The sequence below is a fragment of the Dreissena polymorpha genome, chromosome 14, assembly GCF_020536995.1.
Source record: "Dreissena polymorpha isolate Duluth1 chromosome 14, UMN_Dpol_1.0, whole genome shotgun sequence".
In the NCBI taxonomy this organism is placed as follows: Eukaryota; Metazoa; Mollusca; class Bivalvia; order Myida; family Dreissenidae; genus Dreissena; species Dreissena polymorpha.
In genome coordinates, this window is record NC_068368.1 from 41236552 (window position 1) to 41257735 (window position 21184).

Below are 21184 nucleotides of genomic sequence, written 5' to 3' on the forward strand. Positions count from 1 at the left end.
TCTTAAAATTGAGATAGCCAATTAGAATAAATGGCTCAACAAGAACCTATTTTTCAAGATGGCGGTTTGACACTATCAACGCAATCGATTATTTATTATTATTATTATTATGGACGATAAATCTTTGAAAGAAGTAACAAATATAAAGACCAAAGGTTAATAACTATATTTATAATTATTATAGACATATATTTATATAATATTTGTGATGTAATAGTGGGGTCATATGGTGAAACGATTGGTCACTTTTTGATAAAAACAACAAACTTGGCACATTTGTAGATTTAAGTATTTTATTCAATTTTAGCTATGGACCCATCTCCAATTTTCAAGATGGCCGCCATTTTCAATATGGCCGCCAAGATGGCCACCAAAATTTAGGAAATCACATGTTACTGCCATATTTGATTAAAATATTCTGTTTTTGGCATTGAAATTAGCTGTTTTATGTTATTAATTAATAACAATATCTTTCTACATGAAAAAAATGATTTAAATATTGCATATAAGTCAAAATGGCTTCCAAAATGGCCGCCTAAAGTACACAAAAATTGGATTTTCCTACTCAAATTTATAATTGCAATACTCATTGAATGTATGTAATGTAAGCAAGTGTTTTTTCTTTTTTTTTGTATTAACATATACATTCATTTGTATAATATTCTCAACATTTTGTGTCAGTCCTTAAATAAAGAAATAACTGCATTCAAGGAGTTCACACTTCCAGACCTTAAAGCTGCCTTAAAATCTAACCGCGGTCACATCCTCCACCACATATGGTGCTTGTATTCAGTGGAATTGTTTACTTTTTGATAAAAGCAACACACTTTGCTCATTGGTAGTTTAAAGTATTTAAGACAAAATAGGCTATGAAACCAATTCATATTTTTCAAAATGGCCACCATTTTCAAAATGGCCACCAACCTATCAAAAAAAGGACAAAATATTGAGGTGCTGTTTTTTTGTTGCGATCTTTTGCAAATCAAATGAAATATTACAATACTTTATTCCTAATTATGCTGATGATCAAAAATCTTTGCAAGAAAAACATTTATTATAAGTTTTTTGTTAATTTTGTACTTTTTGTAAGGTCAAACAGGCATTTTTTGGGGTGAAATTATGTTTTTTTGGCAAATATTCATTTACTTTAATAATAAATAAATCCATAAAGCAGATTATCATGGTCCGAGAGCCCACTGGTGTTTATTGCAAGTTTTGAGGCCAAGAATTTTTGTGTATATTTGAAAAGAGAATTTTATATCCTTCCAGAAAAACCATTTCTCAAGTGTCACAGCCGTGCATATCTATGATTTGTTTGGGTAAAATCACTCAAAATCGAAAGATTTCCCTCTGATTTCTGGAATAATTAAATAAATGGACATTTTCAGTCAGGGGAATATACCCAGTGTTTCAGTTTTGGGGTATTAAATAGGTACATGTATCAGAAACCTTTCTGATAATTCAGTAAACAAAAATAATTTTCCATGTATTTTTTTTAATTAAAAACCACCAAATTTGGCATTTTATTTTTGCAAATTTGCCTATTTAAAACTTTAATACTTTGAATTCTTTTACCAAGTTAACAATTTCCAACATACACTGTAACTCCGATATAGTGCGGTCTGTTATAACGCTGTGTCCAATATAACGCGGGGGTCCTTGGATCCCGTTTTTTCTCCAACCTTCCATTTCTGATTCAAATCCATGTTATGCAACTTCATGTATTCTCTGAAAATTCAAAGAAGCTGGCGATCACAGCTTGATTGCTTTATCCGTCCGTTTAACTGATTTTAATCGACTAGAGGATAAACGACTCTCGACAGCTTATTGGTGTTAATCTGTTGTTTGATGTCAATAAAGGTGTGAAAACTCGCGAGTCCGTGTTTATAACATGTATTCCCTATCAGAGCGGTTCGGTGCGCTAATTTCAATAAGGCAAGTGCAAGCGGAATAATTATCAAATTAAAGTTATTTTAAACGATTACCTGTTGTTTTTTTGTATTTATCGTGTATTGTATTTCATTGTATAAACTAAATATGGCTGTGTAAGTGTGTTATCGTTTATTATATGCTACACATGCTTGATAAATAAAACTATCTTTGTGTGTGTTTAATGTTTCAGTACGTATATGAAAAATAAATAAAAAAATCCTGACGATTTATTTACATGCTAACGCAGTGTAATAGTAAACAGAGATGCACTTAAATTTTTGCCCGTTATCAGAAAGTCCACGGAAAGCACGTTTTTTACATGCTGCTTATGACGCAATAAAACATTTCTTTGTACATGTATCGTATTGCATTCAATCTTAATTTAAATTCACTCGTCCAATGAAAGCTGTGTCCCATAATGCACTGTACTAATTTTTCTGAAAAATGGCGTAGGCATATGAATTTGTTTATGAAATTTGTAAACATATTTCTTGTCATAAATGTTTAACATTATTTTTTCGTAAGTGATGTTGTAATTATATTGGTTTATCGGATAAATGTGCACATTAAAAAAGCGGTATGTATACTGTTATCGATCGATTCGGTTTATATGCATGTATTTGCGGATGACAACACAGCATGACCTATATTATAGGCTATGCTATACCTGTTTTTATAACCCCCTTAAATAAATAAGCTCAAAACTTATAACGCTGTCCGTTTATAACGCTGTTGCGTGGCTTGGACCCCATCATCCGCATTATATTGGAGTTACAGTGTATTTGTTTAATCAGTGTTTTAAAAACACACATATGGCCTCCTTGTTTCATTCCAATAACGACTTTTTTATCAACATCTATTAGTGATTTTGGGTGGAAATGAATAAAATCACACACAAAACTGCTGATTTCTGGAATAATTTGATTGAATTTGATTTATAAGACATGTGATCAGTATAATAATCAAATATTGTTTACATATATACAATTGCATAAAAGATCACTCTAAACAAACAATGCAAATAAGATCACTCTAAACAAACAATGCAAATAAGATCACTCTAAACAAACAATGAAATGACCGCAGTGTTATTATAGGTCAAAACCACTATTTGTTACAGTTCATGTATGTTAAAAACCACAAAATTTGAATTATTTTAGCAGTTTTAGGTCATTTTTCAGGTTTTATTTCCTCAAATTTTTACTCAACTGAAATAATTTTCAAAATAGTAGTCTAACTATTGTATTTAAAACACACAAAAGGGTTTCCTGATTTAATTGAAACATGAACATTTTGGAATGACGACTTTTAGTGAGATTTCAGGAACAATATACGAAATCAAACACAAAACTGCTGATTTCTGGAATAATTTGATATAGTTATCATTAAACTAGCTTTACAAATCACATTTATGTCAATTGGAAACATATTCTGACAGAGCAGGCCTAAAGACAGCATGAAAGAGATATTTCCATGTAAAACATGATTTTATGGCTTTTTATGCTATGACATACTCAACTTTGTATTTTGCATTGAATTTAATTTAGAAATTATGGTTTTAAAAAATGTTTTGAAGTGTAAGGATATCTAAGATTAAACATGTTTTAAAACCACTGATATGAAATATATACTTAGTAAATTTGTAGAGGTTAAGGAATATAAAATAGGAAAAGTACATTGTGAAACCCTTGGCACAATCCATATGTCCCCATACATGTTCATGTAACGCCAGTCAAGCCTTCAGTTACTGATATACAGTCAGGTAATCGTTGTGAGCGTTTTTATCACAGAAAATCATGCGTGCAGAGTGCGTGGATACGAGGTCAAAGGCCATGGAGATGTTGTCCCTGGAGCAGCTGTGTACGCTGCTGAAATCCGCCCTGGACCGGATGATGCATGCTGGGGTATGTCTGATGCATATCTCATTATACCCCCACAAACGAAGTTTAGGGGGGTATATAGGAGTGAACTTGTCTGTTGGTTGGTCCGTATTAAGTGTCCGCTCTCTAATTCAAGTAGTTTTCATCTGATCTTCACCAACTTGGTCAGAAGTTGTATCTAGATGATGAGTAGGTCAAGTTCAAACATGGACTATGCCGGGTCAAAAACAAGGTCATGGGGTCACTAAGTGCGTTTTAAACATTGATCATGGTGTCCGCTGTTTTTTGTGAAGATAACATGCAAAATATTCTGTGTCAATGCGGCATGTGGGGGTATTTGTCATGTCTGTGACAAAGCTCTAGTTGAAGGCTTGTCTTAACCCTTTACCACTTAGATACATATTTTGACATATTTGTAGTCCCTTAGAAATGTTAAATTTAATTATAGATCGTTCTTTATAGTTTCAAGTTTTAAAGAATTCATTTCCAACCCTTGTATATTGATGAGCAGTAACTTGTAAGCAGCATAAAACCTGAACAGACTGTGAGTTACTCGCAGGCTGTTCTGGTTTTATGCTTTTTGCATATAGCCATTTTCACTTTGCCTCCAAGTGTGGAAAGGGTTAAAACTTGGCTATAATGTTTTGTTACCGAGACGATGTGCAGGAGGTATGAGTCAGTCATGCTGGCTCAAGGTTAAAGTTTAAGGTCAAATGTCTCGCCTTATATTTTTATGTCCCCCACTATAGTAGTGGGGGACATATTGTTTTTGCCCTGTCTGTTGGTCTGTTGGTTGGTTTGCGCCAACTTTAACATTTGCAATAACTTTTGCAATGTTGAAGATAGCAACTTGATATTTGGCATGCATATGTATCTCATGGAGCTGCACATTTTGAGTGGTGAAAGGTCAAGGTCATCCTTCAAGGTCAAAGGTCAAATATATGGCTCAAAATCGCTCATTTAATGTACACTTTTGCAATATTTCAATATTCAAGATAGCAACTTGATATTTGGCATGCTCATGGAGCTGCACATTTTGAGTGGTGAAAGGTCAAGGTCATCCTTCAAGGTCAAAAGTCAAATATATGGGTCAAAATTGCTCATTTAATGTACACTTTTGCAATATTTCAATATTCAATATTCAAGATAGCAACTTGATATTTGGTATGCATGTGTATCTCATGGAGCTGCACATTTTGAGTGGTGAAAGGTCAAAGTCATGGTCATCCTTCAAGGTCAGAGGTCAAATATATGTGGCCAAAATCGCTCATTTGATGAGTACTTTTGCAATATTGAAGATAGCAACTTGATATTTGGCATGCATGTGTATCTCATGGAGCTGCACATTTTGAGTGGTGAAAGGTCAAGGTCATCCTTCAAGGTCAAATATATGGGTCAAAATTGCTCATGTAATGTCACTTCTGCAATATTGAAGCTAGCAATTTTATATTTGACATGCATGTGTTTCTCATGGAGCTGCACATTTTGAGTGGTGAAGGGTCAAGGTCATCCTTCAAGGACAGTGTTTCACAAACACATCTTGTTGAGTCTGTCCATATCTCCCTTCCTTTGACAGAATAGTTGTGGATAATGGCTCAAATATTGAGGTCATTGAGACAATGTGCAAGAGGCATGAGTCTTTCATATCTGATCAAACATCAAAGGTAAAATGTTGAACCTCTGTGCACGTGCCCCTTCAGTTTTCTGGCGAGTTATCTTAAAAGTGGGACAATTTCTCACAGCTTATGAATACTTGGAGACATTTTTTATACTTTTGTGACACAAGCTAATTAACTTTAAATTAATGTTGTTTTTTTTACTATGAAATGCTACTCTTTTGTGTATAAAATAAATAAGAAACAGCACACAACTCTATTACATTTTACAATCATACACAAGCCAATGGAACTTATTTAGCTTAACATATAATTAAGAATTTCAGAAATTCTTTTCCAAGTTTTTTTTATCAAATGTGTGACTTTTTTAGTTGCTAATGAAGAATTTTCTAAAGTGGCACCAATTTTATCAATATGGCTGCTGACAGCATGCAACTAACTAATTTTTATAAATAATCAATATAAATAATCAATGGTGTTTTTTTTAGCTCACCTGTCACGAAGTGATATGGTGAGCTTATGTGATCGTGTGATGTCCGGCGTCCGTTGTGTGTGCGTGCGTGCGTGTGTGCGTGCGTCCGTCAACAATTTGTTTGTGTAGACAGTAGAGGTCACAGTTTTCATCCAATCTTTATGAAATTTGGTCAGAATGTTTATCTTGATGAAATCTGGGTTGGGATTGTATTTGGGTCATCTGGGGTCAAAAACTAGGTCACTAGGTCAAAAACTAGGTCACATAATAGGTCAAATAATAGAAAAACCTTGTGTAGACAATAGAGGTCGCAGTTTTCAGCCAATCTTTATGAAATTAGGTCAGAATGTTTATCTTGATGAAATCTGGGTTGGGATTGTATTTGGGTCATCTGGGGTAAAAAAAACTAGGTCACTAGGTCAAAAACTAGGTCAAATAATAGAAAAACCTTGTGTAGACAATAGAGGGGGCAGTTTTCATCCAATCTCTATGAAATTAGGTCAGAATGTTTATCTTGATGAAATCTGGCTTGGGAATGTATTTGGGTCATCTTGGGTCAAAAACTAGGTCACTAGGTCAAATAATAGAAAAACCTTGTGTAGACAATAGAGGTTGCAGTTTTCATCCAATCTTTATGAAATTTGGTCAGAATGTTTATCTTGATGGAATCTGGGTTGGGATTGTATTTGGGTCATCTGAGGTCAAAAACAAGGTCACTAGGTCAAATAATAGAAAAACCGTCAACAATTTGTTTGTGTAGACAGTAGAGGTCACAGCTTTCATCCAATCTTTATGAAATTTGGTCAGAATGTTTATCTTGATGAAACCTGGGTTGGGATTGTATTTGGGTCATCTGGGGTCAAAAACTAGGTCACTAGGTCAAGAACTAGGTCCTTAGGTGAAATAATAGAAAAACCTTGTTTAGACAATAGAGGTCGCAGTTTTCAGCCAATCTTTATGAAATTTGGTCAGAATGTTTATCTTGATGAAATCTGGGTTGGGATTGTATTTGGGTCATCTTGGGTCAAAAACTAGGTCACTAGGTCAAATAATAGAAAAACCTTGTGTAGACAATAGAGGTCACAGTTTTCATCCAATCTTCATGAAATTTGGTCAGAATGTTTGTCTTGATGAAATCTGGACTGGGATTGTATTTGAGTCACCTGGGGTCAAAAACTAGGTAAATAGGTCAAATAAATTGAAAAACCTTGTGTAGACAATAGAGGTCACAGTTTTTATCCAATCTTTATGAAATTTGGTCAGAATGTTTATCTTGATGAAAACTGGGTTGGGATTGTATTTGGTTAATCAGGTGAGCGATTCAGGGCCATCATGGCCCTCTTGTTTTAAATTTTATTTGTATGTGAGGAGGTATATTTAATTACTATGAATTTGCAATCCAAACCTTTTGCGGGGTATTATCACATTTGTGAGAAAGCTCTAGTCTTATAAAAAAAAATCAGATTTTATTTCCAAGGGTAAGTCTCTTTTGCTGAAAGGTATATTTTTGCAGTAAGTTTTTTATTAGATTGTATTTCTATTAATTTGACTGTTATGTTGAAAGGTCTAGTTTTGTAATAAGTTTTGTTTTTCAAAATTAATTTCCATGGTTATGACTGTTTTGTTCTCCTGTTCAGAGCGACCCGTTTCAGCATCCAGTGGACACCAGCTCCATACCAAACTACTCTGACTACATCTTCCACTCCATGGACCTCAGCATGATTGAAAAGGTATAAGTCTGTATAACCTACATCCAAAGCCTGTGCATAAAGTGAGTCACAGGCTAATCAGCGTCAACACTATCCATTTTTATGGTATTTTTCGTTTAAAAAAAAAATTCTTAGACTTCCAATTGAGGCAGAAAGTGTGTTTCCTGATTAGCCTTTGCATATTGCCTAGGCTTATCTGGGATGACACTCTCCGCTCATAGATTAAGACCAGTTTTCTCAGAACAAGGGTCCCAACTGCTCTGACTTCATCTTCCATCCTATGGACCTGAGCATGATTGAGAAGGTATGAGTTTCTTTATTCTACACCCAAAGAACTTTGTGCCTTGTTCTGTGAAAACTGGTCTGCCTGAACGTAAAGTATTGTCTCAGATGAGCCTGTAACAGGTTAATCAGGGACAACACATTCTGCTATTATGTTATATTTTGTTTAAAGGAAGTCTGCCTTCTTAGCAATAATTTGGTTTAGGCAGAAAGTGTCTTCCCTGATAAACCCGTGTGGACTTCACAGGCCTATCTGGGACAGCACTCTACAGACATTCATTAATCCCAGTTTTCTCAGGCCTATCTAGGACAGCACTCTACAGACATTCATTAATCCCAGTTTTCAATATGACAGCACTCTACAGACATTCATTAATCCCAGTTTTCAATGGGACAGCACTCTACAGACATTCATTAATCCCAGTTTTCAATGGGACAGCACTCTACAGACATTCATTAATCCCAGTTTTCAATGGGACAGCACTCTACAGACATTCATTAATCCCAGTTTTCAATGGGACGGCACTCTACAGACATTCATTAATCCCAGTTTTCAAAGATGGAGACTCTTCAGAACTTAAAGGCTTTCGCAGGATATCAGTTTTATCTAGGCTGCTGAAAAGGAACAATGGCAATTGTTTCTTATGTTAAAGAAATATCGCCAGAAATAAAACAACCAAACGTATGTTGAAGGGCCTTTGTAATCACATATTTTCCTTGAACAGCCCTAACACTGGATATTTGTCCAGGGAGTCCTCAAGTAATTTAATATCTTCATGTGAGATCTAGTAGCAAATGTATAATATTGCCTTCATGACAGTTCATTATTATACCTCTCCCTCCTTGCAAAGTAAAGGAGGACATATTGATATCACTACGTACTTCTGTCTGCCCAACTAAGCATCTGTATGTTCATAGACACAACTTGCCTGCGCTGTTCTTCTACACTTTTCATTACAAAATTATCTTTCAATCTGAGTTCCTTACAATGTGAAAATGTGCATTCACAACTTATTTATATCATCCTGTAGTAAAAATTCTAAGAAGTTATGCCCCTGTCTGTCCGTCTGTCCCGTCTGTCTGCCTGCCTGCCTGCCTGTCTGGAGGCATTCTGGTACACTTTTGCAGGCATTGTTCCTGATGACATAAAGTCATTGCATGTGCAAAATGTGTCAAGCTACGTAAACATTACAAATGTTTTGCACTTTTTTCAACTAACATTGTGTAACATCATGCTACATATTAAGACTGGAGTATTCTTTGTTTTATTATACAGTTATATCATGTTATTGTGTCTTGTTCTGCGAAAACTGGGCATAATGCATGTGCGTAAAGTGTCGTCCCAGATTAGCCTGTGAGGACTGCACAGGCTAATCTAGGACAACACTTTAGGCACATGCATTTTGCCCACTTTTCACAGAACAAGACACAATTGTTTTTGTTTTTTTGTTTCAGAACATAAAAAAGAAACAGTATGGTTGTACTGAGGCATTTTTGGCAGACACGAAATGGATTCTTCATAATTGCATAATCTACAATGGATGTTAGTATGAAAAATGATTTTTAATTGATTATAAATCAATGTTTAAATAGCCTGTAATTACTAGCTTTGTAGTTGCAATGTTATATTGCTGGCACATTTCAGTGGCACCGTTTATATGCAGATTTTGCACGTTAGGGTTGATCTATGTGAAAATATACCTTAACTACAGTTACAGTTACATAATTCTCACATGTGTTCACTATTTTCAAAGCATACATATCAGAACCTTTTAGACATTGGCAAGGAGAAAATGCCTGAATTATTTTGTAAGAAACAATCGTGTTATTTGTACTGCTCAATCATTATGTAATCATTATGTAATAATTCCCCGTTTCATAAGTCATTGTGATTGATTATAAAGGGACCATTTACTGTAGATTCATTTATTTTTGTTGACATAAAATTTTGGCATTAATTGAATCTGGCATCTTCCTTGAATCTATTTATTTCCCCCCAAAGGCAGAGGGATATTGGATTGACTTTTTCCCTCTGTCCGTCCATCATTCCCTCTGTCACAAAATTTTGAAATTGGTGGGGGATATCAATTGAAGGAATTTGCTTGCTTTTAATATTGTCTGATGTTCTGATTCAAGACTTTTGATGTATATGATTTCAATTTTGGAAGGACCCAATAATATTAGTGACCGCCGAACAAAACTATTTCTCAGTATAGTGTTTGTTTATAAAGTAATACAAATTTACCACTTTATTATGTTGTTTTCAGCACATAGTAAGCTTACGAGTAGTGCCAAGATGATTATCAAGATATGCAAACATGAGGTGAGTATCCGCAAGCGAGATTGTCTTTAAACTGTAATGTGCTAAAATAACTTGCATTTTGGTCAACAACCCTAATTATAAAGAACTTTGTACAAAGCAATATGTTTATAGTGTAAGCATGATTTTTAGCTTGTATTAATGCAAACTCTGTATTTTTTATGCCCCGGTAGGGTGGCATATAGCATTTGAATTGTCTGTCAGTCTGTCAGTCCGAAAATTTTAACATTGGCCATAACTTTTGCAATATTAAAGTAGCAACTTTATATTTGGCATGCATGTGTATCTCATGGAGCTGCACATTTTGAGTGGTGAAAGGTCAAGGTCATAGTTCAAGGTCAAAGGTAAAAAAACAAATCCAAGGGAAGTAACAAGCTTTAGAGGGAGATAATTTCTATGTATCATTTGGCAGGTACAGATCATAAGCTCTACTGGCTGAAGGCCTGAAGAGCTTATATCATGGCGTGGTTTTCGGCGTTCGTCCGTGCGGTAGACTTTTTCTTGTTAACGCGATAAAGTCCACAGTTTTCATCCGATTCTTTTCAAACTTGTTCAGTGTCTTTATATTAATGAAGACTCGAGCCCTATTAAAAATGGATTACATCAGAGTAAAAAGTCCAGAATTATCTCCCCTTGAATTTGAGAAAATTGTGAAATAAGGCTTGTGTAAACAATCAAGTCCACAGTTTTCATCCAATCATTTCCCAACTTGCACAGTGTCTTTATCTGAATGATGAGTCAAACCCTATTGAACATAAGCAATATCGGAGTTATAGAATTATCTCCCCTTGAATTTGAGAAAAAAATGAAAATCTTTAACATTTTGCCATTACTTTTGCAATATTGAAGATAGCAACTTCATATTTGGCATGCATGTGTATCTCATGGAGCTGCACATTTTGAGTGGTGAAAGGTCAAGGTCATCCTTCAAGGTCAAAGGTCAAAAAAATAAATTCAAAGCGACGCAGAAGGGGACATAGTGTTTCCTACAAACACATTTCTTGTTTGTTTACATATAAAGTTCTATCCTTTTGAAACTTCAACGGATGTTTTATATCTTCAAGGGCCAGAACCTCATTTACCATTTTGGGTCTGTTTATTTAAAACTTACTCAGATTGTTCATACTATCAAGGGCTTGAGCCCTATTGATTCCAGCCAGGAGAGCGATTCATTCCCTCATGGGCCTCTTGTTTTTACAAGGGAAGAAATATTTTTTAAAGGGATATAATAAAAGAATAATATAAAAGAAATCAAAGCGGCGCAGTAGGGGGCATTGTGTTTCTGACAAATACATCTCTTGTTTTAGTCTAAGGCTATTCTTTATTCTCCAAGTCTAAGAATTGGTTGGTGACTAGGGGCCCTGAACTTGACTAGGGGCCCTGAACTTGACTAGGGGCCCTGAACTTGACTAGGGGCCCTGAACTTTTTATGCCCCCGAAGGAGGGCATTATAGTGATCGGACTGTCCATCTTTCTGTCTATCCGTCTGTCCGTCACACTTTGCGTTAAGGTTTCGAAAAATGCTCATAACTTCTATGTTCCTTGAGATATAACCTTCATATTTGGTATGCATGTGTATATGGACAATGCCTTTCCATACGAACAAAAAAAAAATTACCCCAGTGACATTGACCTTGAACTTGGGGTCCGCATTTAGGTTTCGAAATCTGCGTGAAGGTTTCGAAAAATGCTCATAACTTCTATGTCCCTTGAGATATAACCTTAATATTTGGTATGCATGTGTATATGGGCAATTCCTTACCACACACACAACACATTTTACCCCTGTGACCTTGACCTTGAACTTAGGGTCCGTGTCTAGGTTTCAAAATCTGCGTTTAGGTTTCGAAAAATGCTCATAACTTCTATGTCCCTTGAGATGTAACCTTCATATTTGGTATGCATGTGTATATGGACAAGGCTTTTCAATACACACAAAAGTTCGACCCCTGTGACATGAACTTTAAAGGATCCGCGTTCAGCTTTCGAAATCTGCTTTTAGGTTTTGAAAAATGCTCATAACTTCTATCAAAGCGTTTATAGGGGGCATATGTCATCCTATGGTGACAGCTCTTGTTTTTCTTTCCTTCTTATTATGTCTAATAAACATTCACATGTTTTGTTCTGACATCTACAGATGAATGAGATAGAGCTCTGCCCTGACTGTTATCTCAACTCCTGTGTCCGGAAAAATGAGGAGTGGTTCTCCGAGACTTGTGTGCGTATATGAATCAATCATGTTGATACTGTATATCAATCATGTTGCTAGCATATATGAATAAATCATGCTGATTCTCAAACATATATGAATCAATCATGCTGATTCTCAAACATATATGAATCAATCATGCTGATTCTCAAACATATATGAATCAATCATGCTGATTCTCAAACATATATGAATCAATCGTGCTGATTCTCAAACATATATGAATCAATCATGCTGATTCTCAAACATATATGAATCAATCATGCTTATGCTCAAGCGTATATTAATCAATCATGCTGATTCCTAAGCATATATGAATAAATCATATTCTGAAGCAAATATTAATCAATCATGCTGATTCCCAAGCGTATACGAATCAATCATGCTGATTCTTATGCGTAAATGTATAAATCATGCTGTTTCACCATTAATATCTCGCTGTGATATATTTGATAGCATGCCCACCTAACGATCAGGAGGTATCTGGTTTAATCCCCAGTCTGAAAAGCACTCAGGTTTTTTCCATTTACACTGGTTTTTCACAGAAAACAGACTCAAAAGTGTATTAACAAGCCTACAGCTTTTGAAATAATACAGCTTACATAAAAAGGTTTGAATGAAATCAATTATTCCCCATTTTGCATACTGTCATAATTTGAAAACTCCCTTTCTTGTCTGTTCTATAGTTTGTAACATTGTCATTTACCAGTCCTATCTGTTGTGATGACATGTTTTTAAGATTAAAAATGCTTATGGTCAATTTTATACTTGAGAGAATTCAACTTTTTCAATGTATGTTACTCCAAAAATAACAACGTTGATGTATACTTAATGTGGAAAATTAGGAAATTATCTTCAGGATTGTTATTCAATCAAGAGGCAATGCATGGATGTAAATTTTATACTTGTACCTTGCCCTTTGTTTTCTTGCATATACAATTTGCAGTCAATAATTTAAAATAACACACTTCAATATCAACTGCTCATGCCTTTTTCTGCCTATCTCACGGGTCCGATAGTCGGACCCATTCCCAATGCCAAATATGCATATTTTTTCCCAATTCTCAAAAAAAACAAAAAACAATTTATTTATTTTTTTTTTTTTATTTTTTTTTTTAGAAAGAAGTGTCTTATGATGTATGATTATTAGACTCTATATCTCGAAAAATCCCAATTTTGCTAGGTACTTTTCCCCAAAATAGACAGAAAAAGGCCTGCTGCTATCACCCTTCAAGGATGCAGTTGCATGGACTATGTAGTACCAAAATTGTGTACAAGTTTGACATCACATAACCGAGGAGGACTATGGGGCATAGTAACCAAGTATATTTTCTAAAATAAGGAATTCCAAAAAAGGGGAAATAACAATTGGTATGGACTGTGTCAGAATTATCTGTATTTTAACCTTTTTTTTCAATTCTTGGCAACATATGTGTTTTCAGCCCTGTCATGTATTGCTTATTACCTTCCACTGTATCAATTTTCAGAGGGTCCCTCATACACTGGTCTGGGCCAAGTTAAAGGGCTACCCATCCAACATGTATTGCTTATTACCTTCCACTGTATCAACTTTCAGAGGGTTCCCCATACCCTAGTCTGGGCCAAGTTAAAGGGCTACCCTTTCTGGCCATCGAAAGCCCTAAGGGAAGCAGATGGGCAGGTGGATGTTCGCTTCTTTGGGGCCCATGACAGGTTTGTGTTTCAATTGTGTCTTGTTCTGATAAAACTGGGCATCATACATGTGCGTAAAGTGTCTTCCCAGATTAGCCTGTGCAGTTCGCACAGGCTAATCAGGGACGACATTTTCCGCCTAAACTTGATTTTCGGAAAGTGTCGTCCCTGATTAGCCTGTGCAGACTGCACAGGCTAATCTGGGACGACACTTTACGCACATGAATTAAGCCCATTTTTCTCAGAACAAGATACAATTATGAACCTCGTTCTGGGGAAACTTGGCTTAATTTATGTGTCTAAAGTGTCCTCTCAGATGAGCCTGTGCAATTCTTACAGTCTAATCAGGAACGACACTCTCCGCATAAACTTAAGTTTTTAATATCAGTCTTGAGAACAGACTTTCTTTGAACAAATAATTGAATGAAAGCTGAAAGTGTTGCCCCAATTAGCCTGTGCAAACAGAACAGATTTATCTATGACAAGACCTTACGCTCATGCTTTAAGCACCATTTTCGTAGAACTAGACTCATATGCATGCCAAGTTTGTATTACCTTTTGTGACTGAATGGGACTGCACAAGGTTCCTAGGCACATTTTGCTACCAAGATGTCTTGTGATTATCACACCAGACATTTCCTGGTCCTGGTGACCATGTTTCCTTTTGACATTAAGACATTAATGTTACATGAAAACATTTAGACATTGTCGTTGGCCGTAGGGTCATGGATATGGTGACAGTCTAGTGACTGGGAGAGGAACTGTTCCATTCCCACTGTGGGAGCCTTCATTAGATCTTCCTCAAAGACACTAAGTACTGGTTCTACCCAGGAAATGGACTTGAGAGTGTTTCAATGAAATTTCAGCTTTCGATGCAATTGAGCTAAAATTAATTGGTTTAAAGTAAATTAAACAATAAGTTGAGTTGCGTTGTGAATGTGATCACATCTGATGCCAGTGATTTTGTATTTGCTTTATTATGCTCCCCTTCGAAGAAGAGGGGGTATATTGCTTTGCTCATGTCAGTCGGTCTGTCGGTCGGTCGGTCTGTCGGTCCGTCCACCAGGTGGTTGTCAGATGATAACTCAAGAACGCTTGGGCCTAGGATCATGAAACTTCATAGGTACATTGATCATGACTCGCAGATGACCCCTAAAGATTTTGAGGTCACTAGGTCAAAGGTCAAGGTCACGGGTGAAGGTCACAGTTACTGGAAATAGGCATTTTAAGGATTAGCATGGTTCAAACAAGGGAAACAACTACCGTTTATGCATGTCTTTTTGTTACAGCATTTGCCTCCCTTGTAATATATTTAAATTTTACCAAATGTAAAGCTAACTGCATTTTTGTAATGCATTGTATCAATAACCACCACCACCCCACCGCCACCACCACGCCGCCGTTGTTCACAGTGACAAAAAACGTATTCACACAATGACTGCTACTACAACTTATAGCCCATATGGGGGGCATGCATGTTTTACAAACAGCCCTTGTTTTTAACAGCCTCCCCTTTGAAATTATCACTGTAAAACATTTCTAATTTTATTAGCTCACCTGATTGCTCAGGTGAGCTTTTCTGATCGGTCTTTGTCCCTCGTATGTCCAACCGTCCGTAAACATTTGCTCGTAAACACTCTAGAGGCCACATTTCTTGTCCCATCTTCATGAAACTTGGTCAAAAGCTTTGCCTAAATAAAATCTCGGCCGAGTTCGAAACTGGGTTGTGCCGGGTCAAAAACTAGGTCACTAGGTAAAAAAAAAGAAAAACCTTGTAAACACTGTAGAAGTCACATTATATGTTCAATCTTCATGTAACTTTGTCAAAATGTTTGTCTTAATGATATCTTGGTTGAGTTCAAAAGTGGTTCCGATCCGTTAAAAAACATGGCCGCCAGTGGGCGGGGATGTTTTCCCTTTTTGGCTATAGAGAAACCTTGTGAACACTCTGGAAGATACAATTTTTGCCCAATCATCATGAAAATTGGTCAAAACATTGGTTCAATTGATGTCTCGGACGAGTTCGAAAATGGTCGAGATCAGTGAAAAAACATGGCCGCCAGTCGGCGGGGCATTTTTCTCTATATGTATATAGTGGCAGTTTTCCCTATTTGGCTATAGAGAAACCTTGTAAACACTCTAGAAGTCACAATTTTTGTCTAATCATCATGAAAGTTGGTCAAAACATTGGTTTTATTGATATCTCGGACGAGATTGAAAATGGTCAGGATTGGTGAAAAAACATGGCTGTCAGTGGGCGGGGCATTTTTCTCTATATGTATATAGTGAAAACATGTGAACACAGTAGAAGTCACATTTTTGGCCCAGTTTTCATGAAATTTGCTCAGAACATTTGTTTCCTTGATACGAGAGTTGAGTTCAAAAATGGTTCCAGTCAGTTGAATAACATGGCTGCTGAGAGGGGGGCAGTTTTCTCATTATGCCCCCCCCCCCCCTTTCGAAGAAGAGGGGGTATATTGTTTTGCTCATGTCGGTCCGTCCGTCCACCAGATGGTTTCCGGATGATAACTCAAGAGCGCTTATGCCAAGGATCATGAAACTTCATAGGTAAAGTGATCATGACTCGCAGATGACTCCTATTGATTTTTAGGTCACTAGGTCAAAGGTCAAGGTCACGATGACCCAAAATAGTAAAATTGTTTCCGGATGATAACTCAAGAACACTTATGCCTAGGACCATGAAACTTCAAAGATACATTGATCATGACTCGCAGATGACCCCTATTGATTTTCAGGTCACTAGGTCAAAGGTCAAGGTCATGGTGACCCAAAGCAGTAAAATGATTTCCGGATGATGACTCAAGAACGCTTATGCCTAGGATCATGTAACTTCATAGCTACATTGATCATGACTCGCAGATAACCCCTATTGATTTTCAGTTCACTAGGTCAAAGGTCAAGGTCATGGTGACCCGAAATAGTAAAATGGTTTCCGGATGATAACTCAAGAACGCTTAGACCTAGGATCATGAAACTTCATAGGTACATTGATCATAACTCGTAGATGACCCCCATTGATTTTCAGGTCACTAGGTCAAAGGTCAAGGTCCCGATGACCCAAAATAGTAAAATGGTTTCCGGATGATAACTCAAGAACGCTTAGGCCTAGGATCATGAAACTTCATAGGTACATTGATCATGACTCGTAGATGACCCCTATTGATTTTCAGGTCACTAGGTCAAAGGTCAAGGTCATGGTGACCCGAAATAGTAGAATGGTTTCCAGATGAAAACTCGGAACGCTTATGCCTAGGATCATGAAACTTCATAGGTACATTGATCATGACTCGAAGATGACCCCTATTGATTTTCAGGTCACTAGGTCAAAGGTCAAGGTCGGTGTGACCTGAAATAGTAAAATGGTTTCTGGATGATAACTCAAGAACGCTTAGGCCTAGGATCATGAAACTTCATAGATACATTGATCATGACTCGAAGATGACCCCTATTGATTTTCAGGTCACTAGGTCAAAGATCAAGGTCGGAGTGACCTGAAATAGTAAAATGGTTTCTGGATGATAACTCAAGAATGCTTATGCCTAGGATCATGAAACTTCATAGGTATAATGATCATGACTACCAGATGACCCCTTTTGATTTTTAGGTCACTAGGTCACGGTGACTTGAAATAGTAAAATGGTTTGTGGATGATAACTCAAGAACGCTTATGCCTAGGTTCATGAAACTTCATAGGTATATTGATCATGACTGGCAGATGACCCCTATTGATTATCAGGTCACTAGGTCAAAGGTCAGGGTCACAGTGCCAAATAACGTATTCACACAATGGCTTTCAAGGTCACGGTGACTCAACTTAGAAAAATGGTTTCTGGATCATATCTCAAGAATGCTTACGCCTAGGATCATGAAACTTCATAGGTATATTGATCATGACTCGCAGATGAAATAATGGTGAAACTTGAACAGGATGTTTGTCTGGACAATATCTTTGTCAAGTTTGACATTTGGTAAAGATTGAATGAACCGACTTCTCTCAGGTGAGCGAACTAGGGCCATCTTGGCCCTCTTGTTGAGTTTATTGGGGAAGTTACGCACTTTTTGGGGGTCAGATTTTTTGGAGAAAATATTACTTTTTGCCATTAGAAAGAAGCTGAATATAGGCGATAAATTTAAGCAAAAATAAATCACTGCCTGCTCTATTAACAGGTCCTGGGTGCCTGTGTCTCAGTGTTTCCTGCTGTCCAAGAACATCCCAACCTCCCTACAGAAGGGCAAGAAGAACCAGGGGCTGGATATGGCCATCTCAGAGCTAAATCTGCATGTCAAGAAACTCAGGTGAAGCTTAGCTCTTTGTGATTGTTTATTGTTTTGTGAATTAGGTTGAATGATTTAAATCCATATAAAATAAGTAGCAAATACATACACTGGTTCAGTTTTTCCAGTGTTGTATGTTCTGTTTCAATTTACTATTTCATCATTATGCTCTTTGGGTAGTTCATTGTTTTCTTGATTTAGTTGAATGATTTAAATTCAAATTATCTAAGTTGCAAATACATTATGCTGGATCAGTTTTTATGCCCCAGGTAGGGTGAAATATAGCAGTTGAACTGTTTGTCAGTCTGTCTGTCTGTATGTCAGTCTGTGCGTCTGTCCGAAAACTTTAACATATTGGCCATAACTTGTGCAATATTGAAGATAGCAATTTTATATTTCGCATGCATGTGTATCTCATGGAGCTGCACATTTTGAGTGGCGAAAGGTCAAGGTCATAATTCAAGGTCAAAGGTAAAAAATAGAAAAATTCAAAGCGGCACAGTAGGGGGCATTGTGTTTCTGACAAACACATCTCTTTTATCCATGCAACTGTGTTGTTTGTTTATTTTTCTTTAAGTTTTTTCTATTTCATGATTGCCAATATATTACAGCTTATATTATCTAGAAATTTTGAAATCTCATTACTCTTGCTATAGCATGTTTTGAAGAATGTGTATTTAAGGAGTATTTAAGGATGAATTTTATATCCATAAGTAGCGATTTTTTCCATTTTTAGCTTGACTATTATATATGAAATATATATAGTGGAGCTATCCTACTCACCCCGGCGTTAGCGTTGGCGTTAGTGTGCAAATGTTAAAGTTTGTGTACTACCCCAAATATTTTCAATGTCCCTTGACATATTGCTTTCATATTTTGCATACTTGTTTACCATCATGACCCCAACCTATAAACAAGAGCAGACCACTGTATCAAGCATTTTGACATAATTATTGCCCCTTTTATTCTTAGAATATGCATATTATTGATAAATCTATGTTAAAGTTTGCGTACTACCACAAATATTTTCTATGTCCCTTGACATATTGCTTTCATATTTTGCATACTTGTTATCCAACATGACCCCAACCTATAAACAAGAGCAGACCACTGTATCAAGCATTTTGACAGAATTATTGCCCCTTTTATACTTAGAAAAGTGACCTACCAAATACGCAATCAATATATAATTTGGTTGATATATTCTTTTAAAATATGATATTGCAATGATTTACTTCGCCAATAGATAATTAAAAAATTCAAGATGGCGGACATCTACAACAATCTTTGAATTGTACGGTTTTCGGAAAGCAATTAACCCTTCGGAAAGTACCGCATATTGAACAACCTGGGTAGATCTGCATGCACTGTGTCGAACAAAAATCATCATTCAAACTCTCGTCATGTTCTGGAAGGTGAGGAAACGCGATACGACGCTAAATAAACGCCAGATATGGTTCAAAAGACGGATGAAAATAATATTTCAGAGTATTTTTAATTTTCCAAAGTTGGAAAAAAACTAGTACCTAGGGAAATTCAGTAGCCCAAAACGAGATCAACTAGCCCCGGGCTATCAGGCTAGTGCGAATTTCGAACACTGTTTTGCTTACATTGCCATAACATCTTTATTTATGATTAGATTTTATTAATACTTTGACAAAACAACACTTACCTGAATACCACAATGGATTCCACCCAAACAATACCCCACACCCCAACCCAGAATCCCTGCCCCCCCACCCACCTCCCACCCCCCCCCCCCCCAAATTTTTTTTTTCCTTTTTTTATTTTTTAAAGATCATCTAACAAATGACCACACCCCACATTATAACCCCCTCTCACCCCCCGTAACCCCCCCCCCCCCCCCCCCCCAAAAAAAAAATTTTTTTTTCCTTTTTTTATATTTGAAAGGTAGTCTAATAAATGACCCCACCCCACATTATAACCCCCTCTTACCCCCCCCCCCTTCCCCCCCCCCCCCCCCCCCCAAAAAAAATAATTGTTTTTTTTCCTTTTTTTATTTTTGAAAAACGGTCTAATAAACTATTGAATATGAACAATTTCTCCATGATGGCTTACGTTATACTGTCAAGCACTCAAATAGTCGAGCGCCCTGTCCTCTGACAGCTCTTGTTTTTAAAGTGCCCATAAAAGGCACTCTCCCAATTAAGGAAAAAATACAAAATTCCCAATTGCAGTCCAAAAAATTACAAAAAGGAAGGAAAAAGGAAACAATTTTGTACCAAAATCTCATTATCTGAAAGTGAACAAATTGTGTTCTGAAACTGAACATTTCAGCAAACAGGCCTGTAAAAGAGCATTCAAATGTTTTTTTGTTTGAAATTAAGTACCAAGCAATTAAATAGACCCATAATTCCAGATGTGAAGATTTTACAATACAAATTTTTTCCAATTTCAGATTTTTCGCTTTTATTTTATTTTACCAATCTGCCTAGTCAAATGTTTATATCCCCCACCACTATAGTGGGGGACATATTGTTTTTGCCCTGTCTGTTGGTTTGTTTGTTGGTTTGTTTGTTTTCCCCAACTTTAACATTTGCCATAACTTTTGCAATATTGAAGATAGCAACTACATATTTGGCATGCATGTGTATCTCATGGAGCTGCACATTTTAAGTGGTGAAAGGTCAAGGTCATCCTTCAAGGTCAAAGTTCAAATATATGGGTCACAATAGCTCATTTTATGTACACTTGCAATATTGAAGCTAGCAACTTGATATTTGGCATGCATGTGTATCTCACGGAGCTGCACATTTTGAGCGGTGAAAGGTCAAAT

The 21184-nt window shown here is 36.5% G+C and overlaps 1 protein-coding gene across 6 annotated transcripts in view; it reads left to right on the plus strand.

The window, feature by feature from the left end:
- LOC127857151 (protein kinase C-binding protein 1-like) overlaps nt 1–21184 on the plus strand; it is a 92360-nt gene that overhangs the window by 36469 nt on the left and 34707 nt on the right. For all 6 annotated transcript variants that reach the window (XM_052393541.1, XM_052393542.1, XM_052393538.1 and 3 more), the window contains exons 7-13: nt 3723–3836; nt 7538–7630; nt 9347–9434; nt 10159–10214; nt 12349–12429; nt 13997–14112; nt 18280–18408. In XM_052393541.1, the coding sequence (XP_052249501.1) occupies nt 3723–3836; nt 7538–7630; nt 9347–9434; nt 10159–10214; nt 12349–12429; nt 13997–14112; nt 18280–18408 (677 nt within the window). The remainder of the gene's footprint in view (nt 1–3722; nt 3837–7537; nt 7631–9346; nt 9435–10158; nt 10215–12348; nt 12430–13996; nt 14113–18279; nt 18409–21184) is intronic.